At 39.2% G+C, this 26,960-nt stretch overlaps 1 protein-coding gene across 3 annotated transcripts in view; it reads right to left on the reverse strand.

The window, feature by feature from the left end:
* The window catches only part of INPP4B (inositol polyphosphate-4-phosphatase type II B), an 851,446-nt gene that overhangs the window by 269,324 nt on the left and 555,162 nt on the right, over nucleotides 1–26,960 (reverse strand). For 2 of the 3 annotated variants that reach the window (XM_061142404.1, XM_061142406.1), the window contains 2 exons: nucleotides 26,237–26,287; nucleotides 16,669–16,748 (listed from right to left, as the gene is read on the reverse strand). In XM_061142404.1, the coding sequence (XP_060998387.1) occupies nucleotides 16,669–16,748; nucleotides 26,237–26,287 (131 nt within the window). Of the gene's footprint in view, nucleotides 1–16,668; nucleotides 16,749–17,080; nucleotides 17,137–26,236; nucleotides 26,288–26,960 lie in introns of those variants that run through there. The other variant, XM_061142405.1, reaches the window with a different exon arrangement.

Here is a 26,960-nt window from a genome sequence, read left to right on the forward strand (position 1 = left end):
AATTACTCTACAGACCTGAAATTTCTCATTTTCTGATTTTCACTTGTTCTGCTTACCATCTTTATAATGCTTTACTAAATCATCAGGTAATTATTTTCAAGGTCAAAATGTGACTAACCCATAGTTAAAGGAGTCTAAAGATTTCTACAAAACTTTTCTTGTTAAAATGAAGAAAAGCAATTAAAGCAAAATTCAAGACACTGCTATACGGAAACAGTTCACTGTTCACTGTGTGTGTGCTCAGTCATGTCTGACTCTTTGGGACCCCATGGACTGTAGCCTGCCAGGTTCCTCTGTCCATGGGATTTCCCAAGCAAGAATACTAGAGTGGGTTGTCATTTCCTTCTCCAGGGGATCTCCCAGACCCAGGAACTGAATGTGCATCTTCTGTATCAGCAGGCGAATTCTTTACCACCGAGCCACTTGGGAAGCCCCATGGAAACACTATACTGCTTTTATTCATGCTAAATAGATTCTGAAGATCAGCAGAAATAAATCAAATATTCTTTTTTTTTCAAATGTTCTGTATCAGTGTTTCAACCTAAAGTATACGAGAAAGCAATTACTTGTTCTTCAGATATCTCCCTGTTAAAATGTTATTTTAAAATTTCTGATTATAAGAAGGCATATTTATTAGTAATTAAAATGTCTATCACATCATTAAAAAAAAATCCATGTAAGAAAACAAAAGGACTTTGGTATTTGGCAGACTGACATGCTAACAGAAAGTAGAAACACAGTAAAAATAAAGTCACAGAATTAAAATTTTCAATTCGAGTGATTGTTCTATATCCTTTTGTAAATATTTGAGAACTGAATTGAAGTTTGTGTTCCAAATAAGTTTCACTAGCTTTCAACAGCCTTGGATGCAGCTATTTTCTCTTTCATTCTAAGATAACTCCTCAGAACTTAGGATCAGGATTGCATAAAATCAGAGAATGCTTAAAACAGAAAGTAAGCTTAAGAATCACCCAATTCACTCTGTAGAAACTGAAGCTGAGAGATGCCAAGTGAAAGGCTCACAGCCACCTCACAAGTCATCAGTCGTGCTGAGATTTGCCAAAGAACAGTAGAACCCAGAAGCCTCTCTCTCTCTCTCTCTCTCTCTCTCTATATATATATATATATATATATATATATATATATATCCCAGGCCTTACTTGTTGCATGCAGCATCTAGTTCCCTGATCAAACCTGGGCCCGCTATACTGACAGCCTGGAGTTTTAACCATTGGGCTACCAGGGAAGACCCTATTTTTTTCTTTTTTTGGCCCTAATTTTTTAAAAAAATTTATTTCTGAAAATCAAAAAAAGGAAATTGCAGTAAATTTTAAATGTATTTATTTCCAGCTTCTTGGTCAGTAAGTTGCTTGTCCTTATCTGGAAAATCCTTCATAATGTGACATTTTGGTCCAGCTCTCACTAGCTCACTCCAAAGCCTGGAGGAAACTTGCTTTCTGAATTACCTGATCTTCAGAGCAATAGATATTTTGAGATAATTCCACTTTCTTTTTTTTTGGCCATGCCTCACGGCATGCGCGATCTTAGTTCCCCAACCAGGGATCGAGCCTGTGCCCACTGCAATGGTGGTGTGAAGTCTTAACCACTGGACTGCCAGGCAAGTCCCGCCACCTCTTCTTTTAAACGGTTTTCTTAGGTGTCTTCTCACAGCTTGGACCCTTTCCTTCAGCAGCATTATCTTTCTCACACACCTCTGTGTCTGGAGGTACCTTTGTGTACTGAGTGAATTATTTCTTATAAGCATCACCACCTCCTTCCATATAGAATCTGCAATGTTCTGATACATGCCGTGCTTCCCAAATACTTCTGCTTTGAATTCCTTATTTTCCAACCAAGGATTCATTTGGTTCCATGAAGGATGGAGAAGCTTCTTTCCACCACTCTCTTTAGAGGCACCCAAAGTTTCTCTCCAGTGGTAGTTCTCAGGTGAACTGAACTCAATACAAAATACCTTCACACTATACTTTGGAAGTTCCTGAGTATAAGCTGCAGGCTATCACAGTCTCTTCAACACAGGCATAAGAAAGCTGACAAATGAGCTCTCTGTAACATGAACTATCACCCCATATTTGAGTGTACTGTATTTATCTGGGGGCTTCCCCAGTGGCTCATGTGCTATTATGAAATGCTGCTTGCTGCACATTCTCAGCCTCTTCTATAGCTTCAGAATTGCCTAAGATTACATTCTTAAAATTAGTTCCAGAAGGAAACCCTCCTCATCTCTTAGAAATTCATCAGTCTTCCCTTCTGACTCCATCGCTCTGTATGGAAGGCAGCAGGTAGAAAGTCTGTAAAACTTTAATTGAGGAATGCACCTGTAGTATGTAAAGAAGGAAAACCACTCTCCAGAAAATATATACTTCCATTTTTTAAGTTTACCTGAGTCCTGAAACTCAAAGCTCCAATACTTTGGTCACCTGATGCAAAGAACTGACTCACTGGAAAAGACCCTGATGCTGAGAAAGACTGAAGGCAGGAGGAGAAGGAGGCGACAGAGGATGAGATGGCTGGATGCCATCACCGACTCAATGGACATGAGTTTAAGCAAATTCTGGGAGATGATGAAGGACAGGGAAGCCTGGCGTGCTGCAGTCCATGGGGTCACAAAGAGTCAGACACAACTGCGCGACTGAACAACAATAAGCATCACTGAAGTCAAAGAATTTATAAAAATAATCTCTGAGAAAATAAGGACATTTCATAACAAATACAATAAAAACAATTATGTTTTATTTTGTTTTTACCACTTCCTCCCTATAAGGAGACTTCACATAGCCTTTATAATCACAATATATTTTTCAAATGAACTTGGCAGGAAAGAAAACATCACTTGAAAAGTATTTGTTTCAAGGACTAGTGGGGGTTCAAGGGAAGAAGAGACGGAATGAAAAAACGAAAAGAAGAAGAAAACACTTTTTTTTCCTATTAAACTATAAAGGGATTCTTTTCTTAAAGTCCCTCCTATAAATCCATAATCTAAGCTCATCTCAGTGTCATTATTACCATTAGTAGACAGATGAAGTAATGTAAGCAAAGTAATTACCTTTTGGTGACAGTAATGGCATTCTAACTTTCCAGTGTTATAATCACATGCCAATCCTTAAAGTACTTTAAAAGCTATATCACTGGGTCATAGAAGCAATTCATGGTACTAGAAGCAAATCTCCATAGCCCAGAAAGTTAGTGTTAGTCGGCAGTCTGCCCAACAAACAAGCAAACCCCAAAACTGTTAAGAGACAGTCTCCTCCTTATTGTGTAAGTCCCTGGAACATCTTCAATTTGATTCTAGATAAGAGAAAAATAATTCCCACTGTATACCATTTCTAAGTTTAGGATCAAAACGTTTAAACCTGCTTCAAATTAGAGACTACATCAATGTTGAGGGAGATTAAAATAAAATTCTAGTTATCTGGTCTGGTCTTCAGTGGACGGATGAGGATTAGACCAAATTTATAACAGCACCCTAAATTTGGTTTTAGCAGTAAAGTTTATATTGAGTTCTAAAGGAATGTGTTTACTGTGCAATTTGCATGTGTGAACATCAGAAAGAAGTAGTATACAACATGTATCTACAAGTAAAACTGGTCATTCTATTTGCTTATCATATTGTAACACATGCTAAGTAGCACTTAGATCAGGTCTAATTAAACCTGGGTCAATGATTTCAATTGATTTATAAACCTATTTTATATTCAAGACAGTAAACTGTTCCATAATGTAATAAACTCATCAGGGCCAGACAATGTGTAAAAAGAATCTTTAATTACCTAACATTTTCTATCAAATTCTAATAAGCTTAAGTACCTAGGTAAAGGGACCCAATAGGTCACTGACAGGCTGGGCCCATTGCTAGAAGCCACCGACTCCTGTTGTAATACAGACTTGAGAAAAACCATGTGCTTACACTGGTATCAAAAGTAATTAAGTGAAGGAAAATCAGTGGGCCCATTCTTTCTTCCCTTATTCTACATCTTTTTATCTTTGATCTCATCCTTCTCTTCTGCCTTCTTAAATCTTTTATCATATGACTTTGAATATTTTCTAGTTTTCCTATCTTCCATTATAAAATTGTATTAATGCTTGTCTTCCTTTCCCTGACTCAGTTCTTCATCTACCTGAAACCTTACTGCAAACACTTTTCATTCACCCACACTGTTACTCTGAGGCATCATGCTATACTACAGAACAACAGACATTAGTGAATTTCACTTGATGGATTAGGGTAGAGACTCCTAGGCTAGAGGACACTGTTGGGAGAATAGGTTGTAAAGGGGCAGGTAACTGTCTCTGGTTCTGCAAGGACAGTACCTCCAGCTCAGCTCAATCATATACTGTAAGTAAAACTGGCAGTGTGTAAATGGAAAAGCAAAGTCAATCCTAGTTAATCTCACTAGGAGCACAGTTAAGAACAGTGACCTTCAGTGACCATTAAGCCTGTTAACTGCAGCAGGAATAATGAGTGCTGACCTGCTTCTTCAAAAGCCTGATGATAGGGAAATGGCCAATTTGGTCTTAGAACATCGAGGAACCTGGGAAGAAGACCAGCCCCTTTCACTGGCCCTCCTGGGGACTTCTACCTCTCATTAGTTCACTAATGAATATGGAGAGTGAACATGGAGAATACTAGGGACTTCAGATGGCTAAAACCATCCCAGGTAAGGGATACAAAAAGATGGAGGGAAAATAACAGGACGTCAGTGTGGGGAAGAACCGTGGGAGTACCATCTGCACATACCGACAGCACCGTGCTCCTCTGTGACCTGAAGTTTGGAAACCGAGCTCGAACCCCTGAGAAAAGGGGTTTCCAAAGAAGTATGGGGACTCTGACTCTATCTTTATAAAGTGTTACGGGCACATAAGCCACCATAAACAACAAAGGAGGTGGTGATCAGTGTCAAGGGCAATCTGTGTGGCTGCAGATGAAGCTGAAAAAGTACTTGCTATCTTGTATCTCTTGGCTGAAGTTTTTGCACACTTCTGTTCATGTTCATGTGGGGGAGGGGAAAGTAAGAACTACAAAATTTAAGGCAGAAAAAGAGCATAATCATATAAAAATTGTAGAAAAAGATGAATTGAAAATGGATATGACCCAGCAATCCCACTCCTGGGCATACACACCGAGGAAACCAGATCTGAAAGAGACACGTGCACCACAATGTTCATCGCAGCACTGTTTATAATAGCCAGGACATGGAAGCAACCTAGATGCCCATCAGCAGACGAATGGATAAAGAAGCTGTGGTACATATACACCATGGAATATTACTCAGCCATTAAAAAGAATTCATTTGAATCAGTTCTAATGAGATGGATGAAACTGGAGCCCATTATACAGAGTGAAGTAAGCCAGAAAGATAAAGAACATTACAGCATACTAACGCATATATATGGAATTTAAAAAGATGGTAACGATAACCCTATATGCAAAACAGAAAAAGAGACACAGATGTACAGAACAGACTTTTGGACTCTGTGGGAGAAGGCGAGGGTGGGATGTTCTGAGAGAATAGCATTGAAACAAGTATACTATCAAGGGTGAAACAGATCACCAGCCCAGGTTGGATGCATGAGACAAGTGCTCAGGGCTGGTGCACTGGTAAGACCCAGAGGGATGAGATGGAGAGGGAGGCAGGAGGGGGGATCAGGATGGGGAACACATGTAAACCCATGGCTGATTCATGTCAATGTATGGCAAAAACCACTACAGTACTGTAAAGTAATTAGCCTCCAACTAATAAAAATAAAATAAAATAAAAATTACCAAAAAATGAAGAAAAAAAAAGAAAATGGATGCTGGGATTTCTAGTTGTGGCTATAGTTAAGGTACCTAATGGTTCAGGGGCTTCTCAGGTGGGACCAGTGGTAAAGAACCTGCCTGCCGATGCAGGAGACATAGGAGACCCGGGTTCGACCCCTGGGTGGGGAAGATTACCTGGAGCAGGGCATGGTGACCCACTCCAGGATTCTTGCCTGGAGAATCCCATGGACAAAGGAGCCTAGCAGGTTACAGTCCATGGGGTCGCAGAGAGTCAAACGTGACTGAAGCGACTGATCACACAGCACACAGTGGTTCTGAGTTTAACCAAGAAAGGAAAAGCGCCTAAAGGCAGGACTTTCAGAAAAAGGCATAAATTCAGTTTGGGGCAGCTGTATTAGGTGATTGTGAAAATAACTACGTGTGCACTTAGGCAACCTTAAAAACAATCTGTCCATGATATAAAAGAGAGAGTAGGTAAGGTCACTTCTTTCCCCTTTCCACATATTCATGTGTATGAATTTCACAAATACATGTCTATATAGGCCATGACATGGGCGTAAAAAGCCATGGGGTTGACATGCTTACTGACTGGGGTGGGGGATGGGACAATCAGGGGTGGGAACTGCATGTGGGTGGGGCAGAAAGTGTGGAGGTGCAAGGCATGTGTGTAGGACTGAGGGGTCATTTGGAGAAGATCACAGACCTGTCTATAGAGGCACGGATTAGAGGATGGCGGGGAAAAGTGGATGAATGCATATACAAGTCTCTCACAGATTTCTCTGGGAAATGCTTGGTTGTTTCTATTGTTCCAAATCAGCATTTTCTGAACTATGCAGCTGTTTTTCTTTGAACACAGTGTTTATTTGTATATTGCATGCGTGCATGCTAAGTCACGTCCGACTCTTTTATGACCCATGGACTGGAGCCTGTTAGGCTCCTCTGTCCATGTCATTCTCTAGGCAAGAACACTGGAGTGGGTTGCCAGTTCCTTCTCCAGTGGATCTCCCCAATCTCCAGGGATCGAACCTACATCTCTTTTGTCTCCTGCATTGTCAGGTACGTTTTTTTACCACTAGCGCCACCTGGGAACCCACTGTGTCTGATAAGCATTTGATAAGGGGTTGCATGAAGAAAGCTTCTTGGGTTTAAATTAAAGAAAAGTTGTAGGCAACGCTGTCTCTGAGAGTCCCTGAAGGACATGAGAATAATGAAGACTCTGAGAAGTCCTACAATCAGGTTACCTACTTCATTTTTTAAAATATAACATTTCAAACTTACTAGACATAAAACTTCTTCACTCAAAGAACACATACTAAAACTGAAGGGATATCGGTGTTCTAAAGAACATTCTTTGGAAAAAGATGATATACATGCATCCAAAGCAGCAGAAATACAGGGTGACAATGATGAAAGTGGCTTTGGTAAATACGGGCAAATCCAATATAAAATTTTCAGGTCAAATATAATTCCTTGCAGGCCTAATCACTCCTGTAAATTATCTTCAAAGATAAATAAGCTCTCAAACTTCTTAAGCAGGTAGGTTGTTGTGTACAGATATTAACTCTATGTGATTTGCATTTTAAAAGATGGAAGAGCGCAGGCTTTTCTTTACAAATTGAGGAGCTATTGAAGTGTACTCCAAGTACGAGTTGTATCTTCAGTGACTAAAAACTCTAATTTGCAATCTGACAAATACGACATCTTTTGAATAATGCAAACTAAGGAAGTGCTAATTGGTTTCCATGGTCATATCTCTGGCCTCATGAAAATGGATTAGGAACATAAAGGAAAATGCAGACTATAGCACTGCAGAGCCATTTAAATTATAAATGAAAGACAGGCTACAAGGATGAAGAGGGAAATAATAATACTGATGATGGTGATAATTTTAGTAATGGGTGACAGCATGATGAACACCTGCTTTGCATCAGGTACTGTTTCGGATGGGTTGGGTACCATTTATCTAATTCTCACCTGGGTGGGAATAACAAAAACAACATCAAAAACCCTAAGGCTAGAGAAGCTGATCAATAAAAGGAAAAAAAAAAATCCACCACTAACATTTATTGAGCACTTACTATGTGTCAGGAGCTGTTACAAACATTTCACGTTAGTAATTCACAGGAACCAAGGCTGTCACATGGCCACTGTCATCCCCATTTCACAGATAAGAAAACTGAGTCTCAGAGTAATCAATCATGTTGCTAGGCAATAAAAAAGCCTGGATTTGGGCTCAAGCATGTCTCTAAATCCACTATCCTAAGTCCACAATATTTGTATGCTTTGCATTCCCTAATTTTATAATAAATTAATGTCATGTTGTCACTTTATTGCAAAGTGGCTCATGTTACAGCCTTCTGATAATTTTAGGTGGTCTTGTTCCTAAATGGCATTAATACAGTTACATATAAGAACAAAGTCAGCTTCAGAAGCAAATAGCCCTACTTCTGTTTTTGATGTCTTCCTTCCTTTTCACACTCCAGTCCGGAGAAACATCACTTGAATTTATTTCTGTAGACATTTTATCACAGAGTCAGCAATAAAATGCATCAGTCAACTCTAAAAGCAATTGACACTCTGTGTCACTTTTACGAATTTCTACCCTGATTTCAGTGCTATATTGCTAAACTTTCAAGTCAAAAAATTTTTTAGATTTTTCAGAACACTATCAGAACGCTGCCTGTTTTAACCAAATACTTTCCCTAGGTCTCTTGCTGGTATCTGGTATCTGGTATCTGATAAGAGCCAAATCTGGTGTCAGTGTAATTAAAGCCAGAATTTGGATTTCAAGGAAGCACCCATTCTTCAGATAATAAAAACGTAATGTTCAGATTAAATCAATCTCTTTGCCATTGCCCAGTTTAGAGATTTGTAGATGTCACATTTTAAGAAAGACCTTCAACAAACTAAGTAAGCAAACTAAAGAAAATGTTACGCGACGGGTGAAGGAATTAGTAAGCTTAATACAAGAAGAAAGGAAAACAATCTTAATAGAGTGTTTTTCTCTAACACATGGCAATGCATGGAACTTCACTGCCTTTATTAATTACCCAGAGCCACGGTAGGAGGGAGGTTGTTACTACTCCCATTAACAGATGCTAGAGGATAGACAACAGGCCTGGGGTGACACAGCTGGTAACACAGCTGGGACTGGAGCCCAAGGCTGCTGGGGAAGTCAAGTGCTCTTTCTAGTGTTAATATATTACATTACTTCACAAGGAAAAAAGAAAGGTGGGGAGATTTAAAACTGGGCAAAAAAAGCTGCTTTCAAAGTGATCATAGAGAAAACAATGGAGAATAGTCAAGATCTGTGAGAAAGCAAAAGAGCCTGAAAATAATATAACTGTATAAGCATGTCTATCCATACAGTCTAAGAGGTATTTGCATGAATATGCACACCGAAAAAAGTTACATAAAATAGGGGGGAAAAAAGTATAAGTTCACTGTTAATTTCTTTCAGAGCCCTTCCCACACATCTGTATATTACAAAACACAACACCATATGTCTATTGTGAGACTTCTCCTACTTAACAGCAGGAGGGAAAGTGAGGAATAAGCAAGAAGATAAAATCTAGGACAAATAGGAACACTTTTCCAACAATGATCTGTTGGAAAATGGGAGAGGTGTATAGCCTCCTGAGTCTGAGTCCTAGGTCACTAAAGAGGCCCAAGAAGAAGCTGAGGTGTCAATCTCTCTTCTAGCCTCTAAACACATTTCATTCTAAAATTCTAAACAAAATATAGCCTCTCTAGGAAATCTTTGATATCAAGAACTCCTCTTCTAATTACCATGCTGCCCCAGCTGTGTCACCTTAAGAAGTCATACTACTGTTACTCCCTTTCCTTGTAAAATAGGAATAATATCATCTTCCAGGCAAGGTTATCAGAAGATTCAATACGGTAAGACATTTGAAATGCTTAATCCATCATAAATTTCAAAGAGTGTTAGTTATATCTTCCTATTCCCAGGTGGCGCTAGTGGTCAAGAATCCACCTGCAATGCAGGAGATTCTAGAAACACAGATTTGATCCCTGGGTCGGGAAGATCTCCTGGAGGAGGAAATGGCAGCCCACTCCAGTACTCTTGCCTGGAGAATCCCATGGACAGAGGAGCCTGGTGGGCTATAGTCTATGGGGTCTCACAGAGTTCGACATGACTGAAGTGACTGAGCAAATCACACATGGATCTATGAGGTTCGGGTCAGTGTTTTGGAGGAGCTTCGGGTCTTCATTCTGAATCATGTCAAAAGCATGGTGAATAAAACATTCCAATGATTCAAGGCGTTCCACATAAAGGTGCATCTGAATCAAACATGAGCGTGCATTTGCTACTGATGTGCATGTTTTCTTGCTTGCTCACTCCCAAAGGAAAAAAATGCAGTGCTCTTATGCATTGCTTTCAGGGGTTAGGATGGGCATTTTTAGAAAATTCGAGTCAAGCGCATCAATTAACTTTTACATGCTATTCTTATCGTCAAATTTTTCCATTGGTGCCTTTCATAATTTTAGCAAATAATTTCTTTAGTAAAATAATCACTGATACACTATTATCTCTCAAAGCAGGCTTTTTGGCCACCAATCAATGCCCATTGCCTTTATTTAATATAGAGAATATTTTAGATAGGCATACAAGTTAGTGTGGTAAAACCAGAAGAATTTTTTGCTCAAATTCTACTTTCTGGTAACTAGAAACACTAACCAGAAGTGACTTTTAAAAGAGAATAAAACATCTTCAAAATATACGTGACTGTTAAGATACTTGTACATGATCTTATAAATCATCTCTTAAGTCCAAGTAAGTGCTGATAAGAAAAGATGTTGTTATGAAGTATCCATCACACATACAATTTTAAAGACGGCATCTGGTGCTTAAAGTAAGCATCATTTGCATGTAGGAAAAGAGTAATAGTAGGCAACCCATAAAGAAAGTTTAATTTTATTTCAAACGAAAAATACATTTATCAGTTAAAACTCTATGGTCAATATATGGCCAAGGTTGGTCTCAGGTTACTATGGAAGTTCAGATGCATTCATGCCTCACAGTAACAGACAGATTCTGACCCACTGCCCTATAGCCTATAGAACATGCCCTGGTTCCCAACATGCAAGATGCCAGTGACATTTACTCTTTTTATTTATTTATTTATTTTTTTACCACTCTGCATATGCTTGTGTGGAAAACTGTATGTTACAGCCTAAGGAACCTCTCCTTAATATTGCTTCCTGCTCTTAAGTTAAGAGCATGCCTTTCGGAGATTCAGTTTAAAGTATGTGCGCTTTTTTTTTTTTGCTGTTGTTCCATTTTTGGAAACAAAACTGAAACATGTGTACCTGCTGTGTGTGTGTGAGGAGGCTAAATTAAGCAAAACACCAAAAAATAAAACAAAACTTAAAAGACTCCAAAATTTGTATCTTACCATCTCTAAACACATGCATTTAATACTAATGTAAAATAAATAGCAAAGGTTTGTGAGGAAAGTAAAAGTCCTAAAATAATATAAACATATCTATCCATATAACCTATGAAGTATTTGCATGAATATATACATAAAAGTGTTACTTGAAATAGGAAAAAATTAAATACAGTAGAAGTTTATTATCTGTTTCTTTCATAGCCCTTACCATACATCTATACATTATAAAATATAACACCATATATCTATGCAGGATCACTGAAGTCTTACGTTGTATGTTACATGACAGTGCTAGTGTACATGTGGAGGAAGTAATAAATGAAAAGGAAACATAAATTCTATTTTTATGGGTAAACACTCCTCTATTCAAGAAAATTTTCTCACATCTACTATGACAAAATTACATAAATGTTTGCTTAACTTGGGGGGACTACATGTAGGAGATTACAAAAGAAACAACAGAATAGTTGTTAAGATGAGCTGAAAATTTCCCAAGACAAGACAATGTGACCTACACCGAAATAAATGTGAATTCCAAGTAAGGCTTTCAGCTTTTCAAGCCAATTACAATCCATCACTCACTATTACTCTGGAAGTTACATGTCTCAGATATACGCTAATACTTAGGTTGCATAACGTTCACTAATTTAGGAGTCTCCGACTCAGAAATAAACGGCACCAGGTTCATATTTAGCATCCATAAAAATATAAGAAAGTCATCATCATGAATCAAAATCCCAGCAAAATATGTTTGAACCTCTACTATGTCACAGGCATTTAGAACTGAATTTTAAGTTTAAAGTATTAAGAAAAAATAATTGAGGTCCCTAAAATTTTCCAAAAGATAGAATATAAAGTAGAGAACAGGGTAAAGATTCAATGGGATCATTTGCTTCCTATCAGGCAGGAAAACCAAGCAGAGGAAGCTCTGGAGTCAGACTCAACTGAATTCTAATCCTACAATCAGCAGCTGTGGAATCTTAGACAAGCTGCTATAAAACCGGGATGATAAAACTGCAGAAATTACATTAAAAAGTGTAGGAGAAGCACCCAACACATCCCTTGCATGCTAGTAGATGTTCAATGAATAACGGGATTTTTTGTCATCATTCTTATTAGTAGTATCAACTGCAAAACATGAACTCTGCTGCTATTTTTAAAAATCTGTTAAGAACCTATCACTATAGTTAGCATATGAAAAATTCATGATAAATGCTTGCTCAATGAGCAAGAACTGAATGAAATCCGCACTGCATGGAGATGGGCAGCAAAGGTCAGACAAGGTCAAATTATTGGGTTGGCCAAAAAGTTCATTTGGGTTTTTGGTGACAACTTACGGGGACCCAAATGAACTTTTTGGCTAAGCCAATACTTCTTATCTGTCTCAGTTCTGAGGAGGATTTCCTAGGAAAGTATTTTTACCCTTCCCTACTTTTTCTGCCTTTGTGATTGTCTGACTACTTTATGAGCAACGTAATTTTTCCTCTGACCTTTAGCACCATTGCCAGACAAAGATCTGCTTCTCCATTCTGTTGTTAAGTCATTGTTCTAAATTTTGGTTTGTTACAATTCCAAGAGACTCAGGTTAGGTTAGCAGAGCAAGTAATTGTTAAGTGCTTGGGCAGTAAACCAGGTATAGAGTCATGGTTCTGGGGTGAGAAGAGACGGCCCGGGTTTCCCTCAGTCTCCACTTATCCTTAACCCAGGAGGCTGATGCTTGCTCACTCCATTATGGCTAACATTCCTGAGCTCTCCACGGCCACTGGGACTCATCAGGCCTTCATTTGCTATAAAATGAGTGGTGAAAATCAATGTGGAAGACATCTTGAACAAGTGGTCCTTGCCCCGTGTCTTTGCTTTGTCCTGCCATTACTAAGTCATGTAATGTGTGACATGTTTTAACTAGGTCTCAGTTTTCTGTTCGGTCAAAGGAGACAAAAAGTGGGTCACTAAAAGCACAGGTTTGGGACTCCCCTGCCGATCTTGTGGTTAAGATTTCGCCTTCCAATGCAAGGGAAGTGGGTTTGGTCTGAGGTGGGGAGCTAGGATCCCATCTGTCTGGAGGCCAAAAAACCAAAACATTAAAGCAGAAGCAATATTGTAACAAATGGTCCACATCAAAAAACAAAAAAAAAGAAAGAAAGAAAAATTCGAAAAAAACATTTAAAAAAAAAGAGCACAGGCTTTGCAGACAGAAATATGTGGCTTCACACATTGGCTTTGCAATGTAACAGCATTGTAACTTTGTGCAAATTACTTAACTTTTTCTATACCTCAGTTTCTTACTATATAAAATGACAAAAATAGTAACATCATAGGCTAATTTGATAAGGGTCAATGAAACAACATCTCTAATATACTCATCAGAGCATAAAACACATAATGTCTCATTCTCCCCAATATAAGCAAACAGGTTTTAGTCTACAATTTCAGAAATGCACTGTCATATTTCATGAAATTTAAGTCTAAAATAAGGCACACACTTTTTGCCCTTTTTAAGATTTCTGTGGGAAAAAAGTTCACCTCAAACTCAAAAATCCCAGTTCACAGCATATAGGATGCAGTGGCCACATTAAACTATTAAATTCCATGGAACGACTTTGGGAGCTTTAAATCTGAATTATCTGAAATGAAGCAACCCAAAGGGACAGTGATCACAAAAAAACTAGACAGATTTCAGAGGTATTCGCCATCCAAGTATGGTGCCAACAAGTATGCCCTTATTTCTGTGAAGTGTTTTTTAACAGAAATCTGAGAATTCTATTGCTTTAAAAACAATGACTAGAGAATAGAAGGAATAAAAGTGATATATTAGTGTAAAGGCATAGTAAAAATAAAACCAATAATCAAAAAAACACAAAACTTCTTATCCTCGATCAAGTGGGACTGGTGGTAAAGAACCTGCCTGCCACTGCAGGAGATGCAAGAGATGCGGGTCCGATCCCTGGATCAGGAAGATGCCCTAGAGGAAGGCATGGCAATCCACTCCAGTACTCTTGCCTGAAGAATCCCCTAGACTGGCCAGCTACAGTCCACAGGGTCACAAAGAGTGAGACATGACTGAAGCGACTTAGCACGTAAGCATGCGTGCATCCCTGATCTAACACTTTTCTGACTCAGTACCTTCAGAGGCTGCCAAGTCAGTGGAAAGAAGATAAATGACAACAGATGTAAAAACACAAAGCACCAGAAATCAACAGGTTGTAATAAGTGTATAATCTGTCTTGTTCACAGGCAAAGAAATCCACAAATTTGGCAAAACAGTAACCTAGCCATTTCAAAATTTATTTTTTCTAGAAAATGCAATGTTTTGTTGCTAAATTTGGTTTCCTTTTATACAATCAAAATCAAATAAATAAGAATCAGGAGTTTAAAATCAAAAGTGTCTTGATTTCCTGTAAATCTAGAATAATGTTACTTTTTTCAACCTGTAAGTGGAATACCTTAAACTAGATCTTCCTGTTCCTACTCTTCCTCTAATTGTGTGTGTTCAGGTATTTTCCTTCCACTAAAGATTTCTTGGCTCCTGATATCTTTCTCAAAGCCAGTATCTAAACATTGTGCAGTAGGCTGCTGCTAATAACAGCAGTTATGATACAGTCAATACTACGGAGTGTTCAGCAAGGTGAGGAATAAAGTGTCATGTAGCACGCACAGAAAACGTGTAACCTGCTAGTGGTTCTCAGCAAGCCCAATGTCTGCCATCTCATATCACGAATCTGGGGCACTCAGGTCAAATTTAACTGCCACGCTAGATGGATAATAGATATCTTCTAGAATATCAGTGATAATGATAGATAGACATTTTAGCTGGCACTTACACACTTCCTATGGAAAATAACCACAGCAAAATTCTATCAGGAATAACATCACAAAACTACAAACATTTTTAAATGCCTTCCTCAATAAAATACAACAAAAACAACAGCCAAAAGGAAGCCAAAAAGAATACAACCACCTTTGTAGGAGCCATCAAAACTTATTTTTCTATAAGACTGTGAATTACTTTAAATTATTTTAAATCATCTCTTAAGTCAAAATGCAAATCTATAAGGATCAGGAAAAATCAGAAAGCAGACAGCCAGCAGTAGATTCCACCATAAGCCGTGGCATCTACACTGAAATAAATTGGTTATAATGAATCCTCAGGGGCTGGGCAGAGGGCAAACACACTTAAGACACATTGCCTGTTCTCTTATGCAAATCATCCAAGATTTACAAACAGTGCTGTATATAATTTTTATCTTTATATATACTGTATAAATATTGTAAGGTAGTATTCTCCAAGCATACATAATTTTAAAGTTATTATACAATTGGAAAACAGCATATGATTTTCTTTTAACTTATAAGGAAGTTAAGAAAAATGATTACTTAATACTCTCCTCGGTATTAAAACACTGTGCAACTTCCTAAAGATTGTTGTATCGTCTTCTGAAATCTGTGTTGTGTTTAGTCGCTCAGTCGTGTCCGACTCTGCAACCCCATGGACTGCAGCCCGCCAGTCATGGACTGTTCTTAGGGATTCCCCAGGCAAGAATACTGGAGTGGGTTGCCATGCCCTCCTCCATGGGATTTTCCCAACCTGGGGATGGAACCCAGGTCTCCTGCATTGCCACCTGGGCTTTCTACCGTCGGAGTCACCATTTACCATCCAAGCCACCATTGTTATCATCCCCAAAATCATCTCTAAACCTGTTGTGTGTTGCTATATGAATCTGCTTTAACTTATGTTTTACATTTAATTATACAGCAACAAAATAAGCTCAAAAAAGAATAATCAGCTTACCCTTTATTATCATAAATCTGCCAGTTGCCTCTAACAAACATATTTCAAACCAAGAAACCCACCTGATTTAAAACATAATTTTGAAATAGTATTTAATAACATGCCCATCATTTCTATTTACTTTCTTGCTTTCAAAGAGTTTCCTCCCCTTATTTTTTTGAAGTTTCATCATTTTTTGAAGTTTCATTTAAAGTTTCATCACTTTATTTTTTATTTTATACTGAACAAGGGCTGCTTACAATATTATATTGGCTTCAGAGGTACAACATAGTCATTTCATATTTTTATAGATTAAGCACCATACAAAGCTATTATAATACTGACTATATCCACATGCTGTATATTACACCCCTATGGCTTATATAATATATAACTGGTAGTTTGTACTGTTTAATCTTCTTCACCTCTTTCACCCCCCCCCCCACCACCCCGTCCCCTCTAGCCAGCACTAGTTTCTTAATAATATCATTTTCTTCCCCTACAAGAACTGATAACCTTTGACTGTCTGAAACACAAACTTGAATGTGAACTTGAATAATTGCTGTTTCCCAGTAACTTACTGCAGTGGAGAACATAAGCCATTTGAGAGCTGACATCTAACCAACTGTAAGAACTGCGACTTCTCAAACCCAACCAGCATCCCATAAATATGATGGGCTGTTAACTTTAATAGCATTGAGACCTACCTCAGGCTCAGAGCCAGCACTTGCTCCTTGGACTTCAGTAGCTCCCCGACTTTAAAACTGGCATAGCCCAGGAAACTTCGCTGAAAATAAGAAAGAATGGTTTCTATTAACTTCCAAGATTCTTAATATTTTGTATCACGTCAATCACACAAAATTAGTCTTTAGAAGAATGAAATGTTAACTCTATTAGCCCAACAAAAATTCCACTGACTAAAGTACAACCGTCAGTAACATAAATCTACTTCACGGGGTTAGATTGAGGGGGTGTGAATTCATCCTTCTCTCTAAAAACAGAGATGAAGAGCCTGGAAAATAATAAAACAGCCAACAGAGAAGCCAGGACTTTTCCACAAACAAACCCCACATAAGAAAACTCGTATAAAAGAAAAGATGACAAACGGTCAATGTTTACCAATGCTGTGCTTGTTCTTATTAGAATTCCTCAAGGCATGGGCAGCACTAACTATGTATTCCAGATATGAGCAAATCTGTTAGTTGAAGCTATTTTTATGTGGGACTCTGTACGAGCTATAAATAGAAATGCTATATTTCTCCCCCATCACAGCAATGTTTAAAAGTATTTGTTTCCTTTGTTATTTCTACACTATCATGGGACAATTTCATTCCAACACACAAAAAAGAATGGTACTTATTTAGTTACATTTTCTAAAATTGTTTTTTAAATCTATCATACTGGGTATTGGCTATCTATGAATGTATCTACTTTCTACATTCTCTGACTTATAATATGAAGAATAAAACACTAAATTGGTTTTCCTTTTCCAGGATAAAAATCTTTCATCTCTTTTTAATATTCCTAGCTGCTTGCAATTTAAAAGTCAGAATATTATGGTATACCATAAATAGGATTTTTCATTCTCCTTTCAAGGTCAAGATGTAAACATGAAAATATCAAACCCATATTATTACCCATACCATTGCTGCCTAACACTTTGCAATACTTTACAAGAAGTCCACACTACATCTTCCAGAACATTCTCTCCTCATAAGTCTGTTGCTGGCCTGCCCTAAAATGAGATGCCAGGTTTAAGTCAACTGGGTCTTTTCAGAGGAAAGTGTGCAATTATTCCATACATAAAAGGCTGCACCTACACAAAGGGATCACTGGCCATAGGGGAGAAAAGCTTCAGGTCAAAATTTTTCTTCTCTTTTCAAAGCTCTAACTTAGAAGAACTGGTTCAAAAGTCATAAAGGCAAAAATCTGAAATATAACTTGGTTGTCAAGTTGGAGATAGCGGTATGTGAGTAATGATAAGCCCAACTGATTCACATGAATTGCAAAGAGGTGGTTTAGACAACAAGTCCCAAATCCAGAATCACAGAGGACTAAATTATCAGATGAAGAATGTTATGTGAATACAGAAGATTTGTGGAAACAAGGTCTGATGACATGAGTGAAGAGAGTGAATCAAGGCAGAAAAGAAGTCCATGAGCTGTATGAACAAAGGTTCAAGAAATTTAGGGTGACTTTTCAGTACGGGGCCGAGCTAGTTGAGGAGACTCCCAGCTGAACAAAAGCATTTACACCACCTCAGCAGAGGCCTACTAGGCAGTCTCTGTGTAAAAGAGCTCCCCACCCCCCACACTGCTAGTGTCCATTCCTTATCCTGATGTATTGTTTCTATTGTCACTTAAATACTATGCATTTAATTGCCTATTTTCCCTCCCCTCAAAATAAAAATTGAGATTTGAAGTTCCCCAATGAGTTTTGCTTTCTGCTAAAACACTGCTTCACATTTGGTGTGTGATAGTGAGTGACGATAAATCAATGAACAGATGGCATACACACTACCTTTCAAGTAAGTTATTCTATGACACATAGAAGAAATCCTCCTGCAGATATTTACAAACTATTTAGTGGTAAAGAATCTGCCAACCAATGCAGGAGACTCGAGAGATGCAGGGTTCTATCCCTGGGCTGGGAAGATATCCTGGAGTAGGAAATGGCAACCCACTCCAATGTTCGTGCCTGGAAAAATCCCACGGACAGAGGAGCCTGGTCAGCTTACAGTCCATGGGGCCACAAGGAATCGGACATAACTGGGCGACTGAGCACATAGTTCACTGAACTGTGGGAAATCAGAACAATTTTTTAGCCTGCAGATTGTGTACTATGTTAGTGAATTTCACTTTAGCATTTAAGTACTTTGAAGACATGTCTCACTTAACTCTTTCACTGGTAATTAGGGATTTTAATTTAAATTCCACCCCTTACTCATTATCCTCACTCGAAGAAAACGCTTAACTCAGTGGAAATGTCAGTGTCCCCAAAATTCAACTTATTTCCTCCCTCTGCCTTTTGAGATTTTGAAGGTAGAGATAGTTTTAGAATTAAGAAAACAAACTGCACATACCACGCATGTTATTGTGGTCTTTTCAGCAATAAAAGTGGCAGATGTCCCAGATGGGAATGTAGGAAGGAACAGGTGGAGGGGCTATTTTCAGAAATGCTCTACAGACGCACCGAGACACAGCTGCACGTAGTCTGTGACCACAAGCCACTGATGTCTCTCCTGCCCACCAGACCCGGAGCTGCTGAGGAAGCAGGCCCCTGGCTCATGCATCTTCTAGCTCAGGCCATCGTTCAGAACACAGGGACTGTATGCCACGCTCACTGCTGCGCTGTGAGAGCTTGCAGTATGCCAAAAAAGACACTCATGAGTCAGTCTTCTCCATCACAACTCTCACTGCCATGATTAACTTCAAAGAACAATATCCTTTGAGAGAGCTTACAGAAATCATACACGCCATTACAAATCACCTTAGGTGTTATGTGTGCTCAGCTGGTAAGTCATGTCCAACTCTTTGCAACCCTATGGACTGCAGCCTACCAGGCTCCTCTGTCCATAGAATTTCCCAGGCAAGAATACTGGAGTGGAGTTGCCATTTCCTTTTCCATGGGATCTTCCCAACCCAGGGGTCGAATCCTCGTCTCGTCTCCTGCCTTGACGGGTGAATTCTTTACCACTGAGCCACCTGGGAAGCCGAATGGTATTATGAAACCATGTCAAACCAGAGCAAGTGTTATATATTCTAAAATTTTTAAATTTTATTTTAAAAACAACTATACACTAGGACTTCATGTTGCAAAAAATGCACTATGACTACCTAGAGGGTTGGGATGCAGGAGAGTGAGAGGGAAGCTCAAGATGAAGGGATGTATGTATACTTAGGGCTGATCCATGTTTTTGTATGGCATAAACCAATACAACATCGTAAAGCAACTATCCTTCAATTAAAAATAAAAAACCAAATAAAAGGCATTAATAAAATCCCCCAATTTACAGACAGTGCATAATTTCACATTGCAATACTGACCAAAGGACTTGTCCATACATTTACTTTCTAGCAGGTTTTTATATGCTTGCTTCACTTCAATGAAAATATTAATAAGATTATGACCTTCCACACCTCAGAAGGTGGAAAACATATCATTCGTTTACATGAATATTCACTGGAATCTTGGTAAAAGGATGAATTAGAGAAAATAATCTTCTCTATTCCTGAAACTTGAATTCCCATGGAGGGAAAATAGCACAAGTGCTAATGCAAAAGAAAAACTTAATATAGTTACTCTATCTTACTGCCATTTTAATCATGATCATATAACTTAAAAAAATTATTTTTAACAATTTTTTTATATTGCACGTATAACTTAGGGAACATTTTTATCTCTCCTTCAATGTTGTTTCTAAAATTCTTATCCTAAAAGTTTTAAAATAGAAGCTCCAATATTAGGGGGAAAATTAAAAAAAAAAATAGCGTCACTAGAGTCGGAGGTCTGAAGTGCTATTCTAAATTCAGGATTATATCCAAAAATTAAAATCTGGGCAAATAAATCATTTCTCCAATCCCCCAGGCTAGTTGTCCACTGATGGGCATTGAAGAGCTCTGTAGGTCTGTCTTCTCGCTCACAAACCTAGGAACTGCACAATTCATTCCACCACATTAGGCCTTTTACTTTCAATTTCAGTTCAGTCGCTCAGTCATGTCCAACTCTTTGTGACCCCATGAACCGCAGCACGCCAGGCCTCCCTGTCCATCACCAACTCCAGGAGTCCACCCAAACCCATGTCCATTGTGTCGGTGATGCCATCCAACCATCTCATCCTCTGTTATCTCCTTCTCCTCCTGCCTTCAATCTTTCCCAGCATCAGGGTCTTTTCAAATGAGTCAGCTCTTCACATCAGGTGGCCAAAGTATTGGAGTTTCAGCTTCAGCATCAGTCCTTCCAATGAACACCCAGGACTGATCTCCTTTAGGATGGACTGGTTGGTTCTCCTTGCAGTCCAAGGGACTCTCAAGAGTCTTCTCCAACACCACAGTTCAAAAGCATCAATTCTTCTGCGCTCAGCTTTCTTTATAGTTCAACTCTCACATACATTAGGCCTTAGTTTCTATATGAAATAGTTGCATATGATAATAGTTCTTTCTCATAGTTACTGTTATAAGAATTAAAGTAATCTAGGCAAAGCACTTAGTACATTGCTGGGAAAATTGAAACCACTGCATAAATATTAGATTGTATAGTGCTTAAGGAAAATATGCCCAGAAGTCAGATGACTTAAACATAAGTCCACTTTAAGTATTTTTGGAAAAGGCAGAGTATTAAAAAATGTCTGAGAGAAATTCCAGTTATAAAAAAGGAAAACACATGTTTAAAAATAAAAGCAAAATATAACTTGAAATAAACTCTAGTGAAAAATAAGTTTTTCTGCCAAATGGGAGAAAGTGAAGAGGAACTAAAGAACCTCTCGATGAAGGTGAAAGAAGAGAGTGAAAAAGCTAGCTTAAAACTCAACATTCAAAAAACTAAGATCATGGCATCTGGTCCTATCACTTCATGGCAAATGGATAGGGAAAAAATGGAAACAGTGGCAGATTTTATTTTCTTGGGCCCCAAAATCACTGTAGACAGTGATTGCAGCCAATTAAAAGACACTTGCTCCTTGGAAGAAAAGCTATGACAAACCTAGATAGTGTGTTAAAAAGCAGAATCATCACTTTACCGACAAAGGTCTGTGTAGTCGAAGCTATGGTTTTTCTGGTAGTTATGTATGGATGTGACAGCTAGCCCATAAAGAAGGCTGAGCACTGAAGAACTGATGCTTTCAAACTGTGGTGCTGGAGAAGACTCTTGAGAGTCCCTTGGACTGCAAGGAGATCAACCAGTTAATCCTAAAGGAAATCAACCCTAAATATTAATTGAAAGGACTGATGCTCACACTGAAGCTCCAATACTTTGGCCACCTGATGTGAAAAGTTGACTTACTGGAAAAGACCCTGATGCTAGGAAAGATTGAGAGCAGGAGGAGAAGGGATTGACAGAGGATGAGATGGTTGGATGGCATCACCGACTCAATGGACATGAGTTGGAGCAAACTCCAGGAGATAGTGAAGGACAGAGAAGCCTGGCATGCAGCAGTCCATGGGGTTGCAAAGAGTTGGATACAACTTAGCAACTGAACAACACCCTAGTGAAAAGAGATATGAATGTTATGTGGTCCCTTGCAGTTCATAGCGCTGAGTACATGATAGCTATGCTTTCCTGTAACTCAAATTTTTATGAGATCATGTGGAATGTTTATCAGAGACCAAGAAATGTCTGGATGAGATCAAAGAAAGTTAATACTTGTGGAGACATGGCCCACCTGTAGATAAAAATCAGGGACCCATAGGAATTAACTGGCTTACACCCCGTTACAAAACTAGTTAATGTGCAGAGGCCAAGTTAGAATCCAGGTTTCTTACTCTTCAGTCCAGAATTCTTTCATCCTGCCTCATGCTGTGGGCCTTATTTCCAGGACAGGTGGCAATCCCCTTTCCTTCTGACAGGCTCTCTGTCCCCACTCTGTGTAGCTCTGACACTTCTGGCCTGCTCACGACGATGCAATACTCACAATTATCATTCTGATGCAAGCACCCAAAGTAGATGACTATTATGTTGCTAGATGCACGATTTCAATCATTCACCTGGCTGGAGAGTGATATCAAGCAGGGTGGAGAAAGCAAGCCATCTGTGTCAATCCCGAGCCCTGCTCTATGGGGAGTGTACAGATAAACAGTCCCTCCCACCAGTCCCAGCAAGGACTCTGAGTCACAGACATCCAGGGTGCTCAGCAAGGTTGCATACTTCCCTGAAGCAGGTCCTCAGCAGTCTGGTACCCTGGTATTACACCAGGACCCAGTGGAAGTACTGCCCCTATATGCATACCTCCAACAACTATGTTCATCTCACAAAGCCTTTATGCCAAGTAATAGATTTTCCTTATACTTCGACTTGTGTGAACCACCCAAAATTTTTCAAGTGCTGTCCAGAGCTGCATTATCCAGCTTGAGCACTAGTTTGCAGTTATTGTGAATTGTGATGTATTCTACATATAAATACACATCAGAGTTATAAGATGTGATATGAAAACAGTGTGACATATATCATTAATGATTTTTACATTGATTACATTTTAAAATGATAATACTTTTGCATGAAGTGAAGTGAAGTTGCTCAGTCAGTCGTGTCCGACTCTTTGCGACCCCATGGACTGTAGCCTAGCAGGATCCTCAGTCCATGAGATTTTCCAGGCAAGAATACTGGAGTGGGTTGCCATATGTCTTTTATACTCTGTTCTATTCTCATAAAACTATATACAGTAACTGTGGTGTACGTTGTAAAAGGTCTTTGAAAACTTGAAGTTGATATCGTGAGGCTGATATATAACATCTCCTACAAACTTATAGGACAGGGCTTTCTTCATACCTTTGTACAAGTATTTTTTTTTTGCATAGATAGAGTTAAATAAAATATTTAATTTATTTAATTAATTTTAAAATTTTCTAGTAGCCCATGCTTTAATTAAATTATATATGTAGCACACATTATATTTCTATTAGTGCTGGTTTTGAGGTTAAATGTATATGTCTGTTATACTCTGTCCTATTCTCATAAAACTATATAGGGTAACTGTGGTGTACGTTGTAAAAGATCTTTGAAAACTTGAAGTTGATATCGTGAGGCTGATACATAACATCTCCTACAAATAACTTACAGGACAGGACTTTTTTCATACACCTTCGTACAAGTATTTTTTCTTTGATCTCAACCCTAACAGACATGGCTGCACAGTCTCCCACCCCAGAGGGAGGGACAGAGCACAGATGAACTATTTGGGCTGAAAAAATACATCAGAAATTTAAAAAAAAAAAAACTGAGAGGAAATATATTTAACGTGATGAAGAGTCTACAAAAAATATTAAAAAGCACTTTAGGGTGAAGTCATATATATTATAAAATTACAGCTTTATTATGAATATACCTGAAAAGTTCTCACAGCACAAATTGGTATGCACTTGACTAAGTCATCAACAAAGGTGTGGGTGCATCTAATAGATGCTGCTGAAGAATGCAAAGAGACGTGTGGAACATATTTGAAAGATTTATAATAAAATGTTTAGCTCATTTTTAAAATAGGAGTACTTAGTGGCTAGAGTTCTTGACACACTGACCAAGAACTTAAACCCTCAGGAATTTTTTCAGTATCCAAAAAAAAAATGTTCTGAGGAGTGAAGAGATGTATATCAACCAGTGGTCCTTCATAGCTCCTCAAGGTGTGGCAATTCTTCCCTATCAGAATATCAAGTATTTTGAGAATGTTAGAAAGCCAAAGCACGCTTTAAAGTGTTAGTTGCTCAGCCATGTCTGACTCTTTACAACCCCATGGACTGTAGCCCACCAGGCTCCTCTGTCCATGGAATTCTCCAGGCAATAATACTGGAGTGGGTTGCCATTCCCTTCTCCAAGGAATCTTCTTGATGCAGGAATTAAACGTGGGTCTCCTGAATTGCAAGCAGATTCTTTACCATCTGAGCCACCAAGGAAGCCCCCAAGGCATGCTGACTTATTTTTATTTAGGCTCATGCTTATCATGCTTCTGTTCAGCAATATAACTGCCATTTCACTGTTATATGATGTGTCCTAAAACGTACTAGATTCTTACCATGTTATGTGATTATCTTTGGACACATCTGCCCTTTGTATTCTGGTGGTCTAAACAAATACAAGATAGTTGGCAAACCAAAATCTTGGAATGGGAGATAGCACCAGTAGGGAGCAGCAGCTGGGCAGGGAGACTGCATGGGGCCTGCTGGGAGGGAAGCCTGAGGCTGGAAGGACTTGCTGGTCCCTTGGGGAAAAGTATAGAAGCCCCCGTAGTCTTGGCAGTGACACTGGTGGTGGATGTAAGAAGGGCAAAAGAGGCTGAAGGGAGAGGCAGGAAACCAAGCATGAAAATTCACTTGAACCGGAGTTATGCAACCCACCCCAGGAAGAAACCTGAAATCAGTGTTCAGCATGAGCGAGCATGAAGCATCATTTTTCTTCGCCTTCGCTAACAGATGCAGAGGCGGCTGACTCACTTTTCAGCCAGTTCATACTTTCTGGATGGCTCCCTTTCACCAGCTGGAACAGCAGCTGTGGGCAATGAGGAAGTGAATGCTACCTAGAACAGGGTTCCCCACACCCACCGGAAGAACGCTGCTAATTGCATGTAGGACTTCAGGGAATTTCAAATAGGCCTTTCAGTTGGCTCAGCCACAGGGTCTCTTAGACTCAACTTATTTCTGGACTTTTTCCTCCTTTCTGAATGCAAAATCCCCGGGACACGCCTCCTGGGGCTATCTTTTCAAGAGCTTCCCCCGCCTTGTCTAAGCAAAATCACCTATTAACCTCTTATTCTCCCTACTTCTAAAAGCCAGATAGGCGATGATTCTGATGCAGCAGGATAACCTTAGCTGGATCTCCCAACACTGGGCCACACTTTGGTGGCAGTTTCTCTTTGACTTGCACTCTAGGAGATCAAACCAGTCCATCCTAAAGAAAATCCACCCTGAATATTCATTGGAAGGACTGATGCTGAAGCTGAAACTCCAATACTTTGGCCACCTGATGCGAAGAACTGACTCACTGGAAAAGATCCTGATGCTGGGAAAGACCGAGGGCAGGAGGAGAACGGGACGGCAGAAGATGAGATGGTTGGATGGCATCACCGACTCAGTGAATGTGAGTTTGAGCAAACTCTGGAAGATAGTGAAGGACGGGGAAGCCTGGAGTGCTGCACTCCATGGGGTTGCAAAGACATGACTAAACGACTAAATTCAACAGTGTTGAAGCCACAGGGAGCAGAAACGTCACAGTTCCATGGCCAGGTCTCTGTCTCCTTGCTGGACAGGTAGAGCTCACATCTTCAATTTCCCAGCCTCCTGCTGGTCCAGGAATGTTGATTCCAATGGCATCTCAGTTTCCTGCAGGGCAATTTCTAGACTTTTCTCTAGCCAACTAAACTAAAGATGAATTCACATCATGATGATTTTTAGGAGAAAAGGAATGAAGTCCATGCAATTCAGCAAATATGTGACAATATCTCCTTGCATAGTCACACCCAGTTAATTTAACTCAATTTTACTTGTCAGCTACCAGGCAGTAGGCCAGAGAAAAACCCAAATGATTAGCTTAGAAGCAACATGCATGCCTTTTGGAAACAGAAGACACACTTACCCCAACCTCTGGTGGGGGGTCCTTGTGTTCAGGCACAACACTGGTTCGAACCTAAGGAGAAAAACAAGCATTTTCTGAATGACTTTCAGAAGTAGAAACCAGTGAAGAACCACTTTCAGAGTAGAAACCAGTGCAGAAGCGTCATACAGGTGTCCTTTTCATTTTCCTTCATCTGGCATCAATTCAGACTCTGTGGTTAATCATTACTGAAGGTACTTGTGTATAGCTTCGACCGTGGGTAGCTACAAAGCTGTCCTTTTATAGTTCCTGAAATTCCTGATGTCCCTAAGTAGACACAGCTGCCTGAATCCTCAGCTCAACACTCCTTGTCAAATACAGAGATATCAGGGCTTTAGGTGAATCACTTTTAATCTCTTGGAAAAGCAACCTTCACTCAGCATTCCAGGGAAAGAACAGAGTGACCTAGAGAATGCCGTTCCATGCATGCTTATACATATTTATTCTCTGCATAAGAACCAAGATGCACCATCCTTTTAGTATACCCTTCCCACTTAAGAATTGTCAGACAAATTCTGAGATAACTGTATCCAGATTCATTTGAAAACTAATTCTCAATTGTGGAAGAGAAAAAATGAGAGTAGTCGTTTAGTTGCTAAGTTGTGTTCAACTCTTTTGTGACCCCATGGCCTACAGCCCACCAGGCTCCTCTGTCCAAGAGATTTCCCAGGCAAGAATACTGGAGTGGGTTGCCATTTCCTACTCC

This window comes from Dama dama, chromosome 5, assembly GCF_033118175.1.
Source record: "Dama dama isolate Ldn47 chromosome 5, ASM3311817v1, whole genome shotgun sequence".
NCBI classification, from domain to species: domain Eukaryota; kingdom Metazoa; phylum Chordata; class Mammalia; order Artiodactyla; family Cervidae; genus Dama; species Dama dama.